General features: G+C 41.7%; 1 protein-coding gene across 1 annotated transcript in view; it reads left to right on the top strand.

Moving 5' to 3' along the window:
• The window catches only part of MOK (MOK protein kinase), a 37,726-nt gene that overhangs the window by 669 nt on the left and 16,679 nt on the right, over nucleotides 1-20,378 (top strand). The window contains exon 2 of the mRNA XM_032622434.1: nucleotides 16,210-16,324. Within this exon, the coding sequence (XP_032478325.1) occupies nucleotides 16,210-16,324 (115 nt within the window). The remainder of the gene's footprint in view (nucleotides 1-16,209; nucleotides 16,325-20,378) is intronic.

The raw sequence follows: 20,378 nt of genomic DNA, 5'->3' as shown, positions 1-20,378 counted from the left end.
AACTTTTTAGTGAAAGAGTGTACTGGGAAGTTGTGAAATGAGGTAGGGGTAAGACATTTACCTGTGCTTCGATTTGTGGATTATGGACAATCCAAGTGTAACAACTAGAATGGTCTTCTTTTTTTTTACATTACTTTACAGATATAATTGTCATTTACGCTTGTGAGCCAGAGGTGCAGAAAAATTCCAACCTCTCTTGCTGTGAAAAGATTAAATTATGTGAGGTGCAGTTATAATGTTTAATTTGCATTGCATTCTAATTGTCAGTTGGTAGTTGGTATATGGCATATACCAGCATAAAGTGTGGACTTATATACACATATTTTTTACGGTATTCCTTTTTTCCTTCCCAACTATTTATTTTGAAAAATTTCGAATCTACAGAAAGGTTGCAAGAAGAGTACGCTGCATATTTATACGCGCTTCACCTAGGTGCACCATTTTGCCTTATGTTTGTGTGCCATCTCACCTGTGCTCTGGCATTTTCTTTCTGTCTCTCTCAATTATGTATTTATTTTCGCGGAACCTTTTGAGAGTAGTTGTAGATGTCATTACATTTCACCACTAATAATTCAGCAAGTATCCCCTAAGAAGAACATTCTCCTACATAATCACAGTACAAATAACATGTTGATACAATGCTGTTATGGAATATGCAGTCTATATCTCACATTTTCCCAGTTATCCCAATAATATCCATTACAGGTGTTTTTATTTTTTCCAGGATCCCAGTCAAAAATCACAAATTGCACTTTGTTGCCATATCTTTTTGGTGTCCTTTAGCTGGCACAGTGTCTTGCCTTTTGTGTCTTTGATGGCAACATTTTTCCAGAATCCAGGCCATGTGTTTTGCAGAATGTCCCACAATTTGGATTTGTCTGATAATTTCCTCATGATTAGCTTTATTTTTTTTTCTTTTTTCCTTTAACATCTTTATTGGAGTATAATTGCTTTACAATGTTGTGTTAGTTTCTGCTGTATAACAAAGTGAATCAGCTATATGCATATGTATATCCCCATATCCCCTCCCTCTGCGTCTCCATCCCACCCTCCTTATCCCACTCCTCTAGGTGGTTGCAAAGTACTGAGCTGATCACCCTGTGCTATGCAGCTGCTTCCCGCTAGCTATCTATTTTGCATTTGGTAGTGTATATATGTCAGTGTTACTCTCTCACTTCCTCCCAGCTTACCCTTCCCCCTCCCCATGTCCTCAAGTCCATTCTCTACATCTGCGTCTTTATTCCTGTCCTGACCCTAGGTTCTTCAGAACCTTTTGTGTTTTTTTTTTTTGCAGTACGCGGGCCTCTCACTGCTGTGGCCCCTCCCGGCCATGGCTCACGGGCTCACAGGCGCACGGGCGCAGCCGCTCCGCGGCATGTGGGATCTTCCCGGACCGGGGCACGAACCCATGTCCCCTGCATCGGCAGGCGGACTCTCAACCACTGCGCCACCAGGGAAGCCCCCTTTTGTTTTTTTTTCAGATTCCATATGTATGTGTTAGCATACGGTATTTGTTTTTCTCTTTCTGACTTACTTCACTCTGTATAACAAACTCTAGGTCCATCCACCTCACTACAAATAAATCAATTTCATTTCCTTTTATGGCTGAGTAATATTCCATTGTATATATGTGCCACATCTTCTTTATCCATTCATCTGTTGATGGACATTTAGGCTTCCATGTCCTGGCTATTGTAAATAGAGCTGCAATGAACATTGTGGTACATGACTTTGAATTATGGTTTTCTGGGTCATGTGGTAGTTCTATTTTTAGTTTTTTAAGGAACCTCCATACTGTTCTCCATAGTGGCTGTATCAATTTGCATTCCCACCAACAGTGCAAGAGGGTTCCCTTTTCTCCACACCCTCTCCAGCATTTATTGTTTGTAGATTTTTTGATGATGGCCATTCTGACTGGTGTGAGGTGATACCTCATTGTAGTTTTGATTTGCATTTCTCTAATGATTAGTGATGTTGAGCATCCTTTCATGTGTTTGTTGGCAATCTGTATATCTTCTTTGGAGAAATGTCTATTTAGGTCTTCTGCCCATTTTTGGATTGGGTTGTTTGTTTGTTTGGTTTTTTGATATTGACCTGCATGAGCTGCTTGTATATTTTGGAGATTAATCCTTTGTCAATTGCTTCATTTGCAAATATTTTCTCCTATTCTGAGGTTGTCTTTTTGTCCTGTTCATGGTTTCCTTTGCTGTGCAAAAGCTTTTAAGTTTCATTAGGTCCCATTTGTTTGTTTTTATTTCCATTTCTCTAGGAGGTGGTTCAAAAAGGATCTTGCTGTAATTTATGTCATAGAGTGTTCTGCTACATTTTCCTCTAAGAGTTTTATAGTGTCTGGCCCTACATTTAGGTCTTTAATCCATTTTGAGTTTATTTTTGTGTATGGTGTTAGGAAGTGTTCTAATTTCATTCTTTTACATGTAGCTGTCCAGTTTTCCCAGCACCATGTATTGAAGAGGCAGTCTTTCCTCCACTGTATACTCTTGCATCCTTTATCAAAGATAAGGTGACCATCTGTGTGTGGGTTTATCTCTGGGCTTTTTATCCTGTTCCACTGATCTATATTTCTGTTTTTGTGCCAATACCATACTGTCTTGATTACTGTAGCTTTGTAGTGTAATCTGAAGTCCAGGAGCGTGATTCCTCCAGCTCTGTCTTTCTTTCTCAAGACTGCTTTGGCTATTCGGGGTCTTTTGTGTTTCCATACAAATTGTGATATTTTTTGTTCTAGTTCTGTGAAAAATGCCAGTGGTAGTTTGATAGGGATTGTGTAGATTGCTTTGGGTAGTATAGTCATTTTCACAATGTTGATTCTGCCAATCCAAGAACATGGTATATCTCTCCATCTGTTTGTATCATCTTTAATTTCTTTCATCAGTGTCTTATAGTTTTCTGCTAACAGGTCTTTTATCTCCTTAGATAGGTTTATTCCTAGGTATTTTATTATTTTTGTTGCAGAGGTAAATGGGAGTGTTTCCTTAATTTCTCTTTCAGATTTTTCCTCATTAATGTATAGGAATGCAAGAGATTTCTATGCATTAATTTTGTATCCTGCTACTCTACCAGATTCATTGATTAACTCTAGTAGTTTCCTGGTAGCATCTTCAGGATTCTCTATGTATAGTATCATACCCTCTGCACACAGTGACAGCTTTACTTCTTCTTTTCTGATTTGGATTCCTTTTATTCCTTTTTCTTCTCTGACTGCTGTGGCTAAAACTTCCAAAACTATGTTGAATAAGCGTGGTGAGAGTGGGCAACCTTGTCTTGTTCCTGATCTTAGAGGAAATGGCTTCTGTTTTTCACCATTGAGAACGATGTTGGTTGTGGGTTTGTCATATATGGTCTTTATTATGTTGAAGTAGGTTCCCTCTATGCCTACTTTCTGGAGAGTTTTGGGTTTTTTTTAATACATTTATTTATTTATTTATGGCTGCATTGGGTCTTCGTTGCCGGGCATGGGCTTTCTCTAGTTGTAGCAGGTGGGGGTGACTCTTCATCACAGTGCATGGGCTTGTCACTGCAGTGGCTTCTATTATTGCAGAGCATGGGATCTAGGTGCACAGGCTTCAGTAGTTGTGGCACACAGGCTCAGTAGTTTGGCTCATGGGCTCTAGAGTGCAGGCTCAATAGTTCTGGCACGTGGGCTTAGTTGCTCCACGGCACGTGGGATCTTCCTGGACCAGGGCTTGAACCTCTGTCCCGTGTGTTGGCAGGCGGATTCTTAACCACTGTGCCACCAGGGAAGTCCCTGGAGAGTTTTCATCATAAATGGGTGTTGAATTTTGTCAAAAGCTTTTTCTGCATCTATTGAGATGATGATATGGTTTTTATCCTTCATTTTGTTAATATGGTGTATCACATTGATTGATTTGCATATATTGAAGAATCCTTGCATTCCTAGGATAAACCCCACTTGATTGTGATGTATGATCCTTTTAATGTGCTGTTGGATTCTGTTTGCTAGTATTTTGTTGAGGATTTTTGCATCTGTGTTCATCAGAGATATTGGCCTGTAGTTTTCATTTTTTGTGACGTCTTTGTCTGGTTTTGGTATCAGGGTGATGGTGGCCTCCTAGAATGAGTTTAGGAGTGTTCCTCCCTGTGCTATATTTTGGAAGAGTTTGAGAAGGATAGGTGTTAGCTCTTCTCTAAATGTTTGATAGAATTTGCCTGTGAAGCCATCTGGTCCTGGGCTTTTGTTTGTTGGAAGATTTTTTTTTTTTTTTTTTTTGTGGTACGCGGTCCTCTCACTGTTGCGGCCTCTTCTGTTGCAGAGCACAGGCTCCGGACGCACAGGCTCAGCGGCCATGGCTCATGGGCCTAGCCACTCCGCGGCATGTGGAATCTTCCCGGACCAGGGCACGAACCCGTGTCCCCTGCATCGGCAGGAGGACTCTCAACCACTGCGCCACCAGGGAAGCCCTGTTGGAAGATTTTTAATCACATTTTCAATTTCAGTGCTTGTGATTGGTCTGTTTATATTTTCTATTTCTTCCTGGTTCAATCTCGGAAGGTTGTGCTTTTCTCAGAATTTGTCCATTTCTTCCAGGTTGTCCATTTTATTGACATAGAGTTGCTTGTAGTAATCTCTCATGACCCTTTGTATTTCTTCAATGTCAGTTGTTACTTCTCCTTTTTTATTTCTAATTCTGTTGATTTGAGTCTTCTCCCTTTTTCCTTGATGAGTCTGGCTAATGGTTTATCAATTTTGTTTATCTTCTCAAAGAACCAGCTTTTAGTTTTATTGATCTTTGCTATTTTTTCCTTCATTTCTTTTTCATTTATTTCTGACCTGATCTTTATAATTTCTTTTCTTCTGTTAACCTTGGGTGTTTTTGATCTTCTTTCTCTAATTGCTTTAGGTGCTTTAGGTGTTGTTTATGTGAGATTTTTCTTGTTTCTTGAGGTAGGATTGTATTGCTATAAACTTCCCTCTTAGAACTGCTTTTGCTGCATCCCATAGGTTTTGGGTCGTTGTGGTTTCATTGTCATTTGTTTCTAGGTATTTTTTATTCCCTCAGTGATCTCTTGATTATTTAGTAGCATATTGTTTAGCTTCCACGTGTTTGTATTTTTTACAGTTTTTCTTCTGTAAGTGATATCTAGTCTCATAGTGTTGTGGTCAGAAAAGATACTTGATATGATTTCAATTTTCTTAAATTTATGAAGGCTTGCTTTGTGACCCAAAATATGGTCTATCCTGGAGAATGTTCCATGAGCACTTGAGAAGAAGGTGTACTCTGTTGTTTTTGGATGGAATGTCCTATAAATATCAATTAAGTCCATCTTGTTCAATGTGTCATTTAAAGTTTTTGTTTCCTTATTTACTTTCATTTTGGATGATCTGTCCATTGGTGAAAGTGGGGTGTTAAAGTCCCCTACTATTATTGTGTTACTGTCGCTTTCCCCTTTTATGGCTATTAGCATTTGCTTTATGTGTTGAGGTGCTCCTGTGTTGGGTGCATAAATATTTACAATTGTTATATCTTCTTCTTGGATTGATCCCTTGATCATTATGTAGTGTTCTTCTGTGTCTCTTGTAATAGTCTTTTTTGTTTTTTGTGTTTGTTTTTTTTTTGCGATACACGGGCCTCTCACTGTTGTGGCCTCTCCTGTTGCAGAGCACAGGCTCCGGACACGCAGGCTCAGTGGCCATGGCTCATGGGCCTAGCCGATCTGCGGCATGTGGGATCTTCCCAGACTGGGGCACGAACCCGTGTCCCCTGCATCGGCAGGCAGACTCTCCACCACTGTGCCACCAGGGAAGCCCTAGTCTTTGTTTTAAAGTCTATTTTGTCTGCTACAAGGCTTGCTACTCCAGCTTTCTTTTGATTTCCATTTGCATGGAATATCTTTTTCCATCCCCTCACTTTCAGTCTGTATGTGCCCTAGGTCTGAAGTGAGTCTCTTGTAGACAGCATATGTACAGGTCTTGTTTTTGTATCCATTCAGCCAGTCTGTCTTTTGGTTGGAGCATTTACATTTAAGGTAATTATCGATATGTATGTTCCTATTACCATTTTCTTAATTGTTTTGGATTTGTTATTGTAGGTCTTTTCCTTCTCTTGTGTTTCCTGCCTAGAGAAGTTCCTTTAGCATTGTTGTAAAGCTGGTTTGGTGGTGCTAAGTTCTCTTAACTTTTACTTATCTGTAAAGGTTTTAATTTCTCCATTGAATCTGAATAAGATCCTTGCTGGGTAGAGTAATCTTGGTTGTAGGTTTTTCCCTTTCATCACTTTAAATATGTCCTGCCACTTCCTTCTGGCTTGCAGAGTTTCTGCTGAAAAATCAGCTGTTAACCTTATGGGGATTCCCTTGTATGTTATTTTTTGCTTTTCCCTTGCTGCTTTTAATATTTTTTCTTTGCATTTAATTTTTGATAGTTTTATTAATATGTGTCTCGGTGTGTTTCTCTTTGGGCTTATCCTGTATGGTACTCTCTGTGCATCGTGGACTTGATTGACTATTTCCTTTCCCATGTTAGGGAAGTTTTCAACTATAATCTCTTCAAATAGTTTCTCAGTCCCTTTCTTTTTCTTTTCTTCTTCTGGGACCCCTATAATTCAAATGTTGGTGCGTTTAATGTTGTCCCAGAGGTCGCTTAGGCTGTCTTCATTTCTTTTCATTCTTTTTTCTTTGTTCTGTTCCACAGCAGTGAATTCCACCATTCTGTCTTCCAGGTCACTTATCCGTTCTTCTGCCTGAGTTATTCTGCTATTGATTCCTTCTAGAGTATTTTTAATTTCAGTAATTGTGTTGTTCATCATGGTTTGCTCTTTAGTTCTTCTAGATCCTTGTTAAATGTTTCTTGTATTTTCTCCATTCTGTTTCCGAGATTTTGGATCATCTTTACTATCAGTACTCTGAATTCTTTTTCAGGTAGGTTGCCTATTTCATTTTCATTTATTTGGTCTTGTAGGTTTTTACCTTGCTCCTTCATCTGTAACGTATTTTTTTGTCATTTCATTTTATTTTCTTTGATGGGTGGCACTCTCTTCCTGTCTTACTGGTTGTTTGTCCTGAGACATCCAGCAGTGGAGTTTGCAGGCAGTTGGTTAGGGCCAGGCCTTGGTGCTGAGATGAGGACCTCCGGGAGGCCCACTCTGATTAATATTCCCTGGGGTCTGAGGTTCTCTGTTAGTCCAGCGGTTTGGACTTGGAGGTCCCACCACAGGAGGTCAGGCCTGACGTCCGGCCTGGGAACCAAGATCTCACAAGCATGTTAATAAGGTAGATGTTTGAAGGTAGCAGCGACGGTCCTTGTGCCCTAGGAAGCAAACAGCTAGTGGTTGTGACTCGTGCTAGGCTCGGAGGACAAGGTTTGCACGACAGCCATGAGCACTTCCAGTTTTCTAAACCTCATGGTTAGCTTTAGCCTAAATATTTTTGTCAGGAATGTGTCAGAGATGAAGTCGTGTCCCTGTCACTGTGTCCCATCTAGAGTGTCCGATGTCAGCGTGTCTTAGTTTTGTTGAAGCTAGGTTTGATCATTTGATCGTTCCGTTTATTCACCTTTGCCTCTTAGACGCTTCATGCTTCTCTTCCTAGAGTCAACCACTCTTACCAGTTTCCTGTGCGTCTGTATATATGTGTGTATGTGTAAATTATTGTGTATCTAGCCTCTTTTAAAAATACTGATGTTAGCATTTATATATATACACACACGTATATGTACACATTGATATATATGTGAACATTTGCATTTTATGATTTATATCCTTTAAACTTCTGGGGTTTTAAAAATATATATTAGATATTACTTGATATGTTCTTTTAGATGGCCATTTTGGTAGTTTTAATTACTTGGTTTAGTGGTGCATCTTTATTCTCCCTTCTTTCTACCTTAAAATCCAGTCTGAGAACTGGTGTAACCTATTGTCCTTCAGGTTTAAGTCCTGATCATTAAATACTGAACAAATAGTTAACAGTGGAGAGAATATTCCAGAACAGAAAGTCACAGACACAGAGTCTTGGAATTAGAATGAACAGGAAGAGTGTGTAATGGTGAGATTGGACTTGTAGCTTGAGGTCATTGAGTGGGGCTGGGAGTGCTAGATTATCGTGCTGGTCTTTATTTTGCGGTTTTCTAGATGTATTTTCTTTTTTTTTAATTTTAATTTTATTTATTTTTTTCGCTGTGTTGGGTCCTTGTTGCTGCACACGGGTTTTTCTCTAGTTGTGGAGAGTGGGGACTACTCTTCGTTGTTGCACGGACTTCTCATTGCAGTGGCTTCTCTTGTTGTGGAGCATGGGCTCTAGGTGCACGGGCTTCAGTAGTTGTGGCACGTGGGCTCAGTAGTTGGGGCTTGCGGGCTCTAGAGCACAGGCTCAGTAGTTGTGCTGCACAGGCTTAGTTGCTCCGCAGCATGTGGGATCTTCCCAGACCATGGCTCAAACCCGTGTCCCCTGCATTGGCAGGCGGATTCTTAACCACTGCATCACCAGGGAAGCCCCTAGATGTATTCTCTTATTTGTTTTCCAGGCAATGACCAAGTGCTTGGGGGTATATTGATCATTCTGTGGATTATTCCTGACCACCTCCTTTTTGCTTTGCATCATTTGCAGTAGTAGGGACCAAGGAGTAACACAGCTTAGTTGCTAAGAGTGTGGGCTTTGGAGCCAGGCAGACAAGGTATCCTCTGGCAGGTTACCGACCTTTCTTTTCTTATGCTGGTTTTTCTTCATCATTCTGGTTTTCTGTTGCTGTGTAACAAATTACCCCAACTTGGTGGCTTACAATAACAATCATTATTCTCTCCTATGGTTCTGTGAGTTGCCTGGACCCAACAAGGCAGGTTTCACTTGGAGTCTCTCATGTGGTTGCAGTTAGATGGTGGCTGGAGCTGGAGTCATCTCAAAAGTTTCCTCACTCAAGTGTCTGGTGGTTGATGCTGGCTGTCAGCTGGGACCTCAGCATGGGCTGTCAGCCAGAACATAACACTCAGAATCTCCATGTGTCTCGGGCCTCCTCACAGTATGGCAGCTGGGCTCTGAGAATGGGCATCCCGAGAGTTTGAGGTGGAAGCAGCATTACGTTCTCTGATCTAGCCTCAGAAGTGGCATAGTGTTACTTCTGCATCCCACGGACTTGAGAGGAGGGAACATAGATCCCGGCTCTTGATGGAGGAGTGACAGAGACACATAGTAAGATGAGCACGTGGCATGGGGTAGCCAGAGGCTGCCACCTTTGGAAAATAAAACCCTCCACGCTCATCTTTAAACAGGCACAATAATACTTATTTTATAGGATTGTTTCAAAGCTAAATGAAATAATCTACGTAAAACTTACAGCATAGTGTCTGGTACATGGTAAAATGTGAATGAGTTATCATTTGCTATCCCAGTGGATGGCAGGCAAGGATGTAAAAGGGGAAGGAATGGCAAACATCAGTCAGATCCTTACTTTGAAAAAAGTTACCCTTACCTAATCTAATGGGAGTATCAATTTTTTTCCTGTCTGTACTTTTTAATGGATTATTCAAAATGTATCTACAAAAAGAGAAAAAACTACATGTTCTGAAGGCAGTAACAGTTTGCTATTATATCACAGAGAGAGTTTTAAAGATTATCTGTTGTAATTGCAGTGAGGTTTAAGCTTTCTGTCCCTCATAATGTAACTGGGCAGGACCCTATGGAGCCTTCCCAGAACAGACCCCTCCCCCATGTCCTCTGCTTTAGCTCCGCTCGGAAGTACCCAGGTAGGAGTATCTGATGCACATTTCCTGAGTTGTTTTACAGGTGCTAAAACCACCACCAAATGGGAGAAATTAACTACTTGATGACCATAAACAAATAGCTCCCAGACCTACTGGTGCCTAAGGATCGATAATGTTAACCCCTGTGACATCACCCTGTTACATCACCATCAACCAATCAGAATTGTGCATGAGCTGATCACATACCCTGGGACGCCTCTCCCTCGCTGGGCCTTCAAAAATGCTTTGCTGAGGGACTTTCCTGGTGGTCCAGTGGTTGGGACTCCACGCTCCCAATGCAGGGGGCTCGGGTTTTATCCCTGAAGGGAACTAGATCCCACATGCTGCAACTAAGAGCCTGCATGCCGCAACTAAAAATACCACACATGGCAAGGAAGATCCCGCATGCTGCAACTAAGACCCGGTGCAGACAAATCAAAATAAATAAATAAATAAATATATAGAAATTTTTTTTAAAAATTTCTTTTTAAAATGCTTTGCTGTGCATTTAAACCCATTGGGGAGTTCGGGTATTTTAAGCACTAGCTCTCCTGGGCTCCTTATCTAGCGTCCTACAATAAATGCTGTGCTTTCCTTCGCTACAACCTGGTGTCGATAGACTGGCTTTACTGCGAACTGGCGAGGGGACCCAAGTTTGGTTCGGTAACAATTTATGTCAGTATTTTTATAGAATCAAAGTTGCAAGTACTTCACATAATGTTGTTCCATGCTCTCCTTCCTAGTGTGCATATCACCTTCTGTTTTATAAATAGATGCATCAACTAGCAACTTTTTCTCTTTAAATAAAACAAAATTAAGGAAAAATGATCGTAGCTTTGTGATAAATTCAAGCAGTGAAAGGTTTTAAATTAGTCTCAGGACCCTTCCTTACTGGGCAGAGTCCGTCCTGGTTAACATTTTCTTAGATGTACGTCCATAAATTTTCTGTGCATATTGTGTGTGGGTGTGTGTGTGTGTATGTAGGTATTTGTTCTAAAATTAGATGTGATTATATTAGATATGCTGTACTGTAGCCTCTTAGGATGACGCTTCAATGAAGATGTTTGAACATAGATCTTTGAGTAATTCATGTTTATCAGTGGTGTACATTGATTGGGTTAAAGGGTGCCATTTAAATTTTAAAGTCTACGTTGTTTTTTTTTTAAGTATAATTGACCTACAACACTATGCTAGTTCCAGATGCACAGCATAGTGATTCAGTGTTTCTGCACATTACAAAATGATCACCATTTTTATGAGTTTATGAATACTTTTACGTCCTTTTGTGTTTTCACTGTGTTTGGTAATTCAGGTCACAATTTTCCACACTACAGCAAGTCATTAATTGGTCACAGCCTTCTTTATTGAAGGTTCCTGACCTTGTTTTAGTGATTTGGTTTGAATTACTTAATCTCTCAGGGAGAGTGGGAATTACAAGCTGAATCCTCTTCCTTTTAAACTCTAGTTGAGGGTTATACTCACTAATTAACCTCCCTCAATTCTTTTCACCCCTCCACTGGTGAAGCCCCATCGTTCGGAGGCTTATCACCTGCCTTGATTAAAATCTTTAGAAGCAGTGTTTGAATACAAATATTTGGATTTGGGTGTGACAGGTTTAGAATTTCACAAAAAATGAATCTGAACTCCATTTTCATGCTTTAAATAAGGCTTAAATTCCACTTAAACAAGCCTTGGTTTGGTAAAAATGAATAGAATCTTAATATGAACGGACCTATTTATCCTCCTTGTTCTATCTACCCTGTTCTAAAAAGTATTAATTTTATTAGGTCTTGACCCTTGAGTTTGTCTTTTATTATTATTTTTTTAATATTTACTTGTTTGGCCACACTGGGTATTAGTTGCGGCATGCGGGATCTAGTTCCCTAACCAGAGATTGAACCTGGGCACCTTGCATGGGGGGCACGGAGTCTTAACCACTGGACCACAAGGGAAGTCCCTCTCTACCCTTGTCATATACCTATGTTATTTGAACTTTTCTTTGTCCTTGCGTCTGGGTGATTTTTTGGTTGGTTTGTTTTTTAGTGATTGTTTACTCTCTCCATTCCCATTGATGTGGGGCAGGGTTTTTTTTTGCTAGCATAGCTCTATATCCTTCACAGCTAGCATAGCTCTATATCCTTCACAGCTTTGTGTTGTGCTTTGTGTTCATCTTAATGTTTCTTATCTAACAGTAAAGGCCTGTGAAAATATGCGACATCCTGTTGGAGAGAATAGGAAGATACTTTTCCTAAGTAAGTGTTTTCTCATAGGGGTGTTTCTCTTTTTCTCTCCCCTGCCTTTCATCCTTGTTACACCCAGACCCTTTGTCTATTGGAAGAGCCATGGAGGAAACAAGTAATTCTTTATCCCCCGCGGCTATCTCCAGGGCCTTGGGTTCCATTTATTGCTGGCTGGTCATGATGGTCTGGAGCCAGCTTGGAATGCTGGCGCACACTTGGAGTTTGTACTTAAACCACTTTAAAATGCAGAGTTGGGAATTCCCTGGTGGTCCCGTGGTCAGGACTCGGCACTTTCACTGCTGTGGCCCGGGTTCAATCCCTGGTCGGTGACTAAGATCCTTCAAGCTGTGGGGCTTGGCCTAAATAAATAAAGTGCAGAGTTGACTTTTTTTTTTAAAGCAAGTCTGCATGTATATGTATTCGTATGATCACTACCGTCCTTTTTTCACTTAGTATTAAATTATGGGTGAACAATTTCTTATATTGTTATATGTTATTTGAAAGCATCATTTAAAAAATTTATTTTATTGAAGTATAGTTGATTTACAATGTTGTGTTGATTTTTACTGTACAGCAAAGTGATTCAGTTATACATGTATATTCTTTTTTTTTGGGGGGGGGTGCGCGGGCCTCTCACTGTTGTGGCCTCTTCCGTTGCGGAGCACAGGCTCCGGACGCGCAGGCTCAGCGGCCATGGCTCACGGGCCCAGCCGCTCCGCGACATGTGGGATCTTCCCGGACCGGGGCACGAACCCGTGTCCCCTGCATCGGCAGGCGGACTCTCAACCACTGTGCCACCAGGGAAGCCCTGTGTAAAGCTTTAAGAATTATTTTCTTCAAACCTTCTCTTCAGGAGTTGTTGGGCATCTACCATATGCACAGCAGTTACAGGTTCTTCTTTCTTCCTGTGACAGTTACTACAGACTGGTAGTGGTATACGGTATTTTGAATGGTAATAACATGGTTAGATGCTGTTTTTGGGGAAAAGTAGTTTTTCCAATTTCTACAAATATGTGATTACAAATAGGATTTTCTTATTTTGCATGGCCTGAAGCTAGTATATATGAAAATGTACACTGAAATTGTTATTTTTTAGTAAGATTAAAAAGCGGCATTAGGGGGCTTCCCTGGTGGCGCAGTGGTTGAGAGTCTGCCTGCTGATGCAGGGGACACGGGTTCAAGCCCTGGTCTGGGAAGATCCCACATGCTGTGGAGCTACTGGGCCCGTGGGCCACAACTACTAAGCCTGCGCGTCCAGAGCCTGTGCTCCACAACAAGAGAGGCCACGATAGTGAGAGGCCCGCGCACCGCGATGAAGAGTGGCCCCCACTTGCCACAACTGGAGAAAGGCCTTGCACAGAAACGAAGACCCAGCACAGCCAAAAATAAATAAATAAATAATAATTAAAAATGAATATCTGCTAAAAAAAAGAAAAAAAAATTGGCATTAGGGACTTCCCTGGTGGCTCAGTGGTTAAGAATCCGCCTGCCAATGCAGGGGACACGGGTTTGAGCCTTGGTCTGGGACGATCCCACATACCGCGGAGCAACTAAGGCCGTGCACCACAACTACTGAGCCTGCGCTCTAGAGCCCGTGCTGTGCAACAAGAGAAACCACCGCAATGAGAAGCCCGTGCACTACAACAAAGAGTAGCCCCTGCTCGCCGCAACTAGAGAAAGCCTGCACGCAGCAACGAAGACCCAACACAGCCAAAAAAGAAGAAAAAAAAAGCAGCATTAAAATCAATATTACCTATATATGAATTTTTATAAGAGTAATACCATACCAAGTACCCTGTATCAGCAAAACTGGTTAATGTAGGTATTAAACTGTAATGAACCATTGGGAAAACAATTTGCCTCAGGCCCTGAGCTTCCCTGCGTGTTCTTGCTGGGTGTGCCAGATGGCAAGGGCTATTCATCTTGTTTACTGCTTGTTGAAAAAGTGCTGGGCCATTGGCCCTAGATTCCTCTCCTGTAAAGCAATCCACTGTGTGTGCAGGTGTCACCTGGGCCCATCCTGTCACCCCTGTGGGACTTCGGGGCAACGGGAACCAATGCTAATATGCTGATGCTCATATATGTTGCTGTACCATGAGAAATGAAGTCCTTTGTCGCTGACCCAAGAGGCTGTGTCTTCTGCCAGCATCCATGAAACAGTGGCAGGCTAAGATAGTAACTTACAAGTGGGATAAAATCTCAGACAAATATAAACAAGTGAAATCTTGCAAATACAAATTCTGAAAAGTCTACTGTTCTATATGTTTTGTAAATTATGACATTTATTTATATATTAGTATGTTAGGATAATGCTTACTAGGTGCTGTAATGGTTAAACCCCCAATTCTCACGGCCTTTATACCAGAAAGGTATTTCTCTTGTTCGTGTGAATGTCCTACGTGGGTATTCCTGGTTGAGAGTCTTTCCTGGTGGCTTTTCCACCATCTTTATGTCGTGGCTTCCAAGGTCTCCTGGAGGTCGTTTCTGTTCTGGCTCGTCACAAGGGGGCATTGACAGGGAGGATCCTGGAGGAGGTTTTGCCCTTTTCTTTTAACTTTGCATCATGGAAACTTTTAAGCGTGCCAGAAGTAGAGAAATTAGTAGAGTGAATGCTCTTGTGTATCTCTTACCTAGTTTCAACAGTGATCGACATTTTGTCATTTTTACCCCCATCACTTTTTTTTCCTGGAGTCTTTATTTTTTATTGTTGTTTTTTAAATAAAATAGTACTTTCATTATGGAATATACCTGACTTAGATGGTGAAATACCTGCAACCTTATACCTCAGAGCAGCCACAAACTGGTGCGTGCGTGTGTGTGTGTGTGTGTGTGTGTGTGTGTGTATTGCCTTTAAGGACATTATTTTTAAGGATCTGTGTCATTCTTTCAAATATATTCAATACATCCCATTATATAGATAAACCGTATTTAATTTATACAGTTTTCTGTTTGGGGGCATTAGTTTTTCCCTATTAAGTAATGTTACGCTAACATTCTCATCTCACATATACTTGAGCAAGTATGTTTTGCAGGATAAGTTGTAGAATTCGAATTGCTGGGTCAAAGGATATACACATCTAAAATATTTAATAGATATTGTCAAACTGCCCTCCAAAATGACTATACCAGTTTATACTTCCGGCAGAAGTGAATGGGAATGTATAGACTTTTAAAGCAAATCTAAACATAGTATCATTTCATCCTAAAACAGTTTAGTACTTCTTGCTAACGGATAAGGACTTTTAAAATCTTTAAACATATCATTTCTAAAAAACATTATTCTAAAAACAGTTGTGCCTTTTTTCTGTTGGTTTGTTCAAATCAGAATTCACACAAGGTGTTAAAAATGTGCTCTGTCTAAAAGAGGTGTTGTCTAAAAGAGGTGTTGAAGGGGAGGCCCTCCTTTGGAGCGGGACAGTTTTAAAAGGCTGCTCTGTGTTGATGTCGGTTTGGGACCCAAAGGTGATGGGCTCCTTTTGGTCCAAGTTTGTTTAATAGATTTCTGATCTGTTTGCTTCTGGTCAGTTCCACACTCAAGGTTCTTTTCTAAACATTCTTCTCAAGCCTGTCTTATTTCTTTGGGGCCTTGCTGCTTTGCTTCTCTGTCTCAATCTGCAGGAGCCCCCTTCCTCTCTGAGGCAAGCGCCTGGGTTGGGTGGGGAGTGGCTGCCTTCCCGTGACCTTGGTGCAAGGCTGACTAGGTTGTTAGTCAAGTCTCACAGCTGCTTTCTGTCAAGATTTTTTTGGTTTTATCCTCCTATTATTTGGGCTGCGGAAGCTTTTCCAACCCAGAGAGACTCTTGCTTTCTGGGCTTCTCTCATTGCTTCCATTTCTGCTTGGAAAGTAGCTGTTTTCTCCTGAGCTCACTTTTGTCCTGAGATCTCTTGCCCAGGCAGTCAGTAGTGTTCAACGCACTGTCATTCTGACTCTTCCCGCCACTTTCCCTGGGCCGACAGGCTCAGTGGATGCTTGGTCTGCGAGCATCTCGTAGGGGAGCTGAGTCTTTCCTCGCTGGTCAGGATTCAGGTCATGTGGTTCCCCGCTGCACGACGGGGAGCAGAGACTGCGTGTTGCCAACATACAACGCAGTCTCTCTTGAAATGAGGGAAACACTGAACCTTAGAAAACATAGGCGAAGTATCCTCAATGTATTGCCGTTGGATTATTTTACAGATAAAGACGTCTACTATCTGGAAGTGAGTACAAAACAGATGCATAAATAAACTTTTTTTTTTATAATTGTTTTCATTTATAGACTATAAAGCAATTGGCAAAATAGGAGAGGGAACGTTTTCTGAGGTTGTGAAGATACAGAACCTGAGAGATGGAAGCTATTACGCATGTAAACAAATGAAACAGCACTTTGAAAGGTAGGCAACGTGAGACCTATTTGAGACTAAATACAGATACAGGTTTTGGTTTTTGTTTTTTTTGAATTTTATTTTTTTATAAAGCAGGTTCTTATTCGTTATCCATTTTATACATATTAGTGTGTACGTGTCAATCCCAACCTCCCAGTTCATCCCACCACCACCACCACCCCTGCCACTTTCCCCCCTTGGTGTCCATACGTTTGTTCTCTATATCTGCAGACACAGGTTTAAATCGATGAGAGCAACTTAATGGGGAAATTGTATTCATGTGATAACATGTCATATCAGAGTTCTTTGGGCAGTGAGGATTATAGGCTCATTTTATATTATCGTACTGGAGTTTGTTCATGTCCAAGTTTACTACAACTTATATGTTCCTAAGAGTTGTGTGTATGTTGGATTTTTATCATTGAAACCTTAGATTTCAGACATTGGAGGTCCGGGGACTTCCCTGGTAGCCCAGTGGTTAGGACTCTGCCCTTCCAATGCAGGGGGCGCGGGTTCGATCCCTGGTCGGGGAACTAGGATCCCACATGCCATGTGGTCAAAAAAAAAAGAAAAGAAAAGAAAAGAAAAAAGTTAAAAAGAAAGATATTAGAGGTCCTTGTGATTTAATTAGTTGTAAATCAGTTACTATTGAATATATTGAAAAATAAGTTTCAGATAGGGTTAGAGAAATGTATTCCCTGGGAGTGACCAGTTGCAGTTTGTGGAGAGGGCAACTCTCCGGTTCTAGATCAGCCCCTTTGAGACTGCTGGGGCTCCTCCCACATAGCAGCCTCCTAAAGTGCTTGAGCTTACAGCTTCTTCACATGTGTCACACTAAGGAGTCCAAGACCAGATGTGTTTAGGAAACTGTCAGAATAATGAAGTAAACGATGGCTTCACTGCAACTGTTAAACTTTTCAATAAAAAGGTTTGGGGCTTCCCTGGTGGCGCAGTGGTTGAGAGTCTGCTTGCCGAGGCAGGGGACACGGGTTCGTGCCCCGGTCCGAGAAGATCCCATATGCCGCGGAGCAGCTGGGCCCGTGAGCCATGGCCGCTGAGCCTGCGCGTCCGGAGCCTGTGCTCCGCAACAGGAGAGGCCACAGCAGTGAGAGGCCTGCGTACCGCAAAAAAAAAAAAAAAAAAAATGGGGGAAAAGAAAAAAGGTTTGAAACTCTGGTTCCAATTTTTTTTTTTTAATCTCAAAGGAATTGAAACCTCTAAATATCTAAAGCAAAGTTTTTAAAAAACACAGTAATTGCCCTACATTGATGTAGAGCCTTCCGAAGTGTTTTGGGGTCTAGACCTTGATTTCAAACTCTTAGTATGAAAGATAGTTTTTCAGATCAGGAAGGAGTATAGGCCAGTTAACCGTGTCAGGGAGTATGGAGAACAGTAATGTCATCCTCGTGACATCCCCAGACAGTAGGCGTAATCACGTGAGGAAAGGTGGTTAGTGATGTGAAGTTACTAGAGAGTTGTCACTCTAGGTCACTAGGTGGGCAGAGCCAGGCCAAAGCATATGGTGTTTACCTACCACTGCCAAGACTCTGAAGTCACTGGGGCTTCTGCTTTTCCTCTCTTCTATCATGGCTTCCTCTGTGTATTCTGAATTCTTTGTACTTCTTTATCTCCCGCCTCCCCCACCCACGTTCCGTCTTTACCTTTAAAGTACTCGTGGTAGAGAATTTTACGCACAGTGTTCTGATGATCCCGTATCCAAAGAGCAGACTGCCTGAATCAGCCGCCTTGGAGAAATGCTCCACAAACCCAGCAGAGCCGAGAAGGGGCTTTGAGCGGCAGGTGTGATGCATCTGTGCCGTCGGAGAGGCCCGGATCCCTGTCCCTCCTGCTGTCGGGCTCAGGGGTAGATGTACTTGCAGACAGCAGGACTTGCCAGGTGCTATTTTAGTGAAGAGATAAATACAAAAGTGGACCGGACATACGGCCTGCAGACTTTAGGTGCTCCTGGGATTGTTGCTGTGTCAGAACAATGCACAGTCCAGTTCGCTCTGTTGAGCCAGCCGTCAAGGAGAGGCCATGCTGGGTCACCGATGTGCCTTCAGGAAGGTAGAGAGATCTGTAACATTCTAGAAATGTTCCCATGAAAGAAGATGAGGATGCCTTGAGGGCAATTCCCTGGGGAGGCGGAAACACTCAGTTTATCTGGAAAAGTACCTTCGGGTAACCTGAATCCCTGGGGAGAATGTGGAGTTACCTGAGGGACGTGGTTTCCTAGCAGTGAAGTATGTCCTGGATCCATCAGGTCCCCGATGCTGGAAGTGCCTCGTCCTCCCGAGCCTTGGCTTCCTGTCGTGTGACGCTGGAGGACTGACCAAGGCAGTGAGGAGACAGGAGCTGGCGACGTGGGGCACGTGATAGACACTCAGTAGATGGTGGCCTGCATTACAGGACGTGTGATTGTTTGTCATATTTCAGAAACAATTCATTGTCTTCATTTTAAAAGTGGTTGATTAGGACACATATTTTTCTTTTAAAATCCCATAATAAGTAAAGATATTTAAAAATAAAAGACCACGGAATCAGTGATACTTTACTTTTTTTTTCAAAGTTTGTGTGTGTGTGTTGCAGGGGGAGTTATTGTCAACCATTGTCACATATTTCCTTTACTTAAAAGGAAATGCACTTTGAGCTGGTGGTGGCCTGTGGCCCTTTGATGTCCAGAATCAGTGACGGAGTCTCCAGCTTAGTTCTTATAGGTGTCTGCTAGCCTGTGTAATCTAAACCCACGGGGAATTGGATTTTGGGTTTCCTCTTGTGAGTTCTCATTTGCTCTTGATACACATGTCCAAAACTATAGGCGATTATAATCCAGTGCTATCATTATTTGAGAATTGTTCCAGCTAAAATTGAGCCCGCTCTGGCCGTGGGGAGCATTTTCACGTTGGCTCCTATGTTCCTTTGACATCACCCAGCATTTTCTTTTTTTTTTTTAACACTTCTTTACTTTTTTGGTACTACAAGATTCTCTAAGCTCATCTTGTATTTTCCCTGCCCCTAGAATCTTCCATTTCTCAAAGGAGTTTTGGTCCCTTTTATCGGAGAAAGGTATCTAGAAAATCAGACCCTGGCACCAGGTACGCTCATTGCTCCTGCAATGTCAGCACGTCTGGGTCCTCTGAGCAGACAGAGCTAGTGTGTATGTATACTAACCCATGTGTGCACCTCGCTCTCTCCCTCTTCATTCAAATAACCATGAGTGCATACTGATGTAAATAAATGGCCGAATGAATAAACAAATTGGGATGAAGGGAAAATTCTTCCTTACAGAAGAATTCTAATTCATAAATACAGAGGAATGAGGGAAATGGAAAATCATCATTAGAATACATAGTAATCATTTCTGCAGGCAAGATAAACTGATGAATGCTATAATTAGTAAGGTGAAACTTTAAAGAGAACAGAATTTCTGGGACTTCCCTGGTGGTCCGGTGGTTAAGACTCTGATCTTCCACTGCAGGGGCCACGGGTTCGATCCCTGGTCAGGGAGCTGAGATCCTGCATGCCCTGTGTTGTGGCCAAAAAAAGTTTAAATAAATAAATAGAACGGAATTTCTGCACAGCCTCGAGTGATCTCCTCCCAAATATTTATTAATTACTGTGGTGGTTTTAACTTATATCCACAAATTGTTTGATATTCCTTCCTCCAGGAGGTGGGGCTTAATTTCCTTCCATTTGACTGTGGACTGGACTTGCTGACTTGCTGATAAAGAATAGAAAATAGAAAGGGAAAGATAGTAACTTTACAATGAGAGACCTGGTAGATACCAGCTTAACTAAATGATGATTAACATCATCAGTAATAAGACATATTGATATCATGTACCTTCTGATAAAGCGGCACGGGAAGAGCATGTCGCCTCCATGGTGTTCTTTCCCACGGATCCATAATCTCGGCTGAATTATGAGAATACATCAGAAGAGACCAAATTGAGGGGCATTCTACAAAATACCTGCCCAGTACTCCTCAAAACTGTGAAGATAACGAAAAACAAAGACAGACTGTGGAGCTGTCACAGAGTGGAGGTGACTGAGGGGACATGAC

Source organism: Phocoena sinus, chromosome 2 (genome assembly GCF_008692025.1).
Source record: "Phocoena sinus isolate mPhoSin1 chromosome 2, mPhoSin1.pri, whole genome shotgun sequence".
Taxonomy (NCBI): domain Eukaryota; kingdom Metazoa; phylum Chordata; class Mammalia; order Artiodactyla; family Phocoenidae; genus Phocoena; species Phocoena sinus.
The sequence above is the reverse complement of the archived record's forward strand: the minus strand, read 5'-3'. Positions and strand labels throughout refer to the sequence as shown.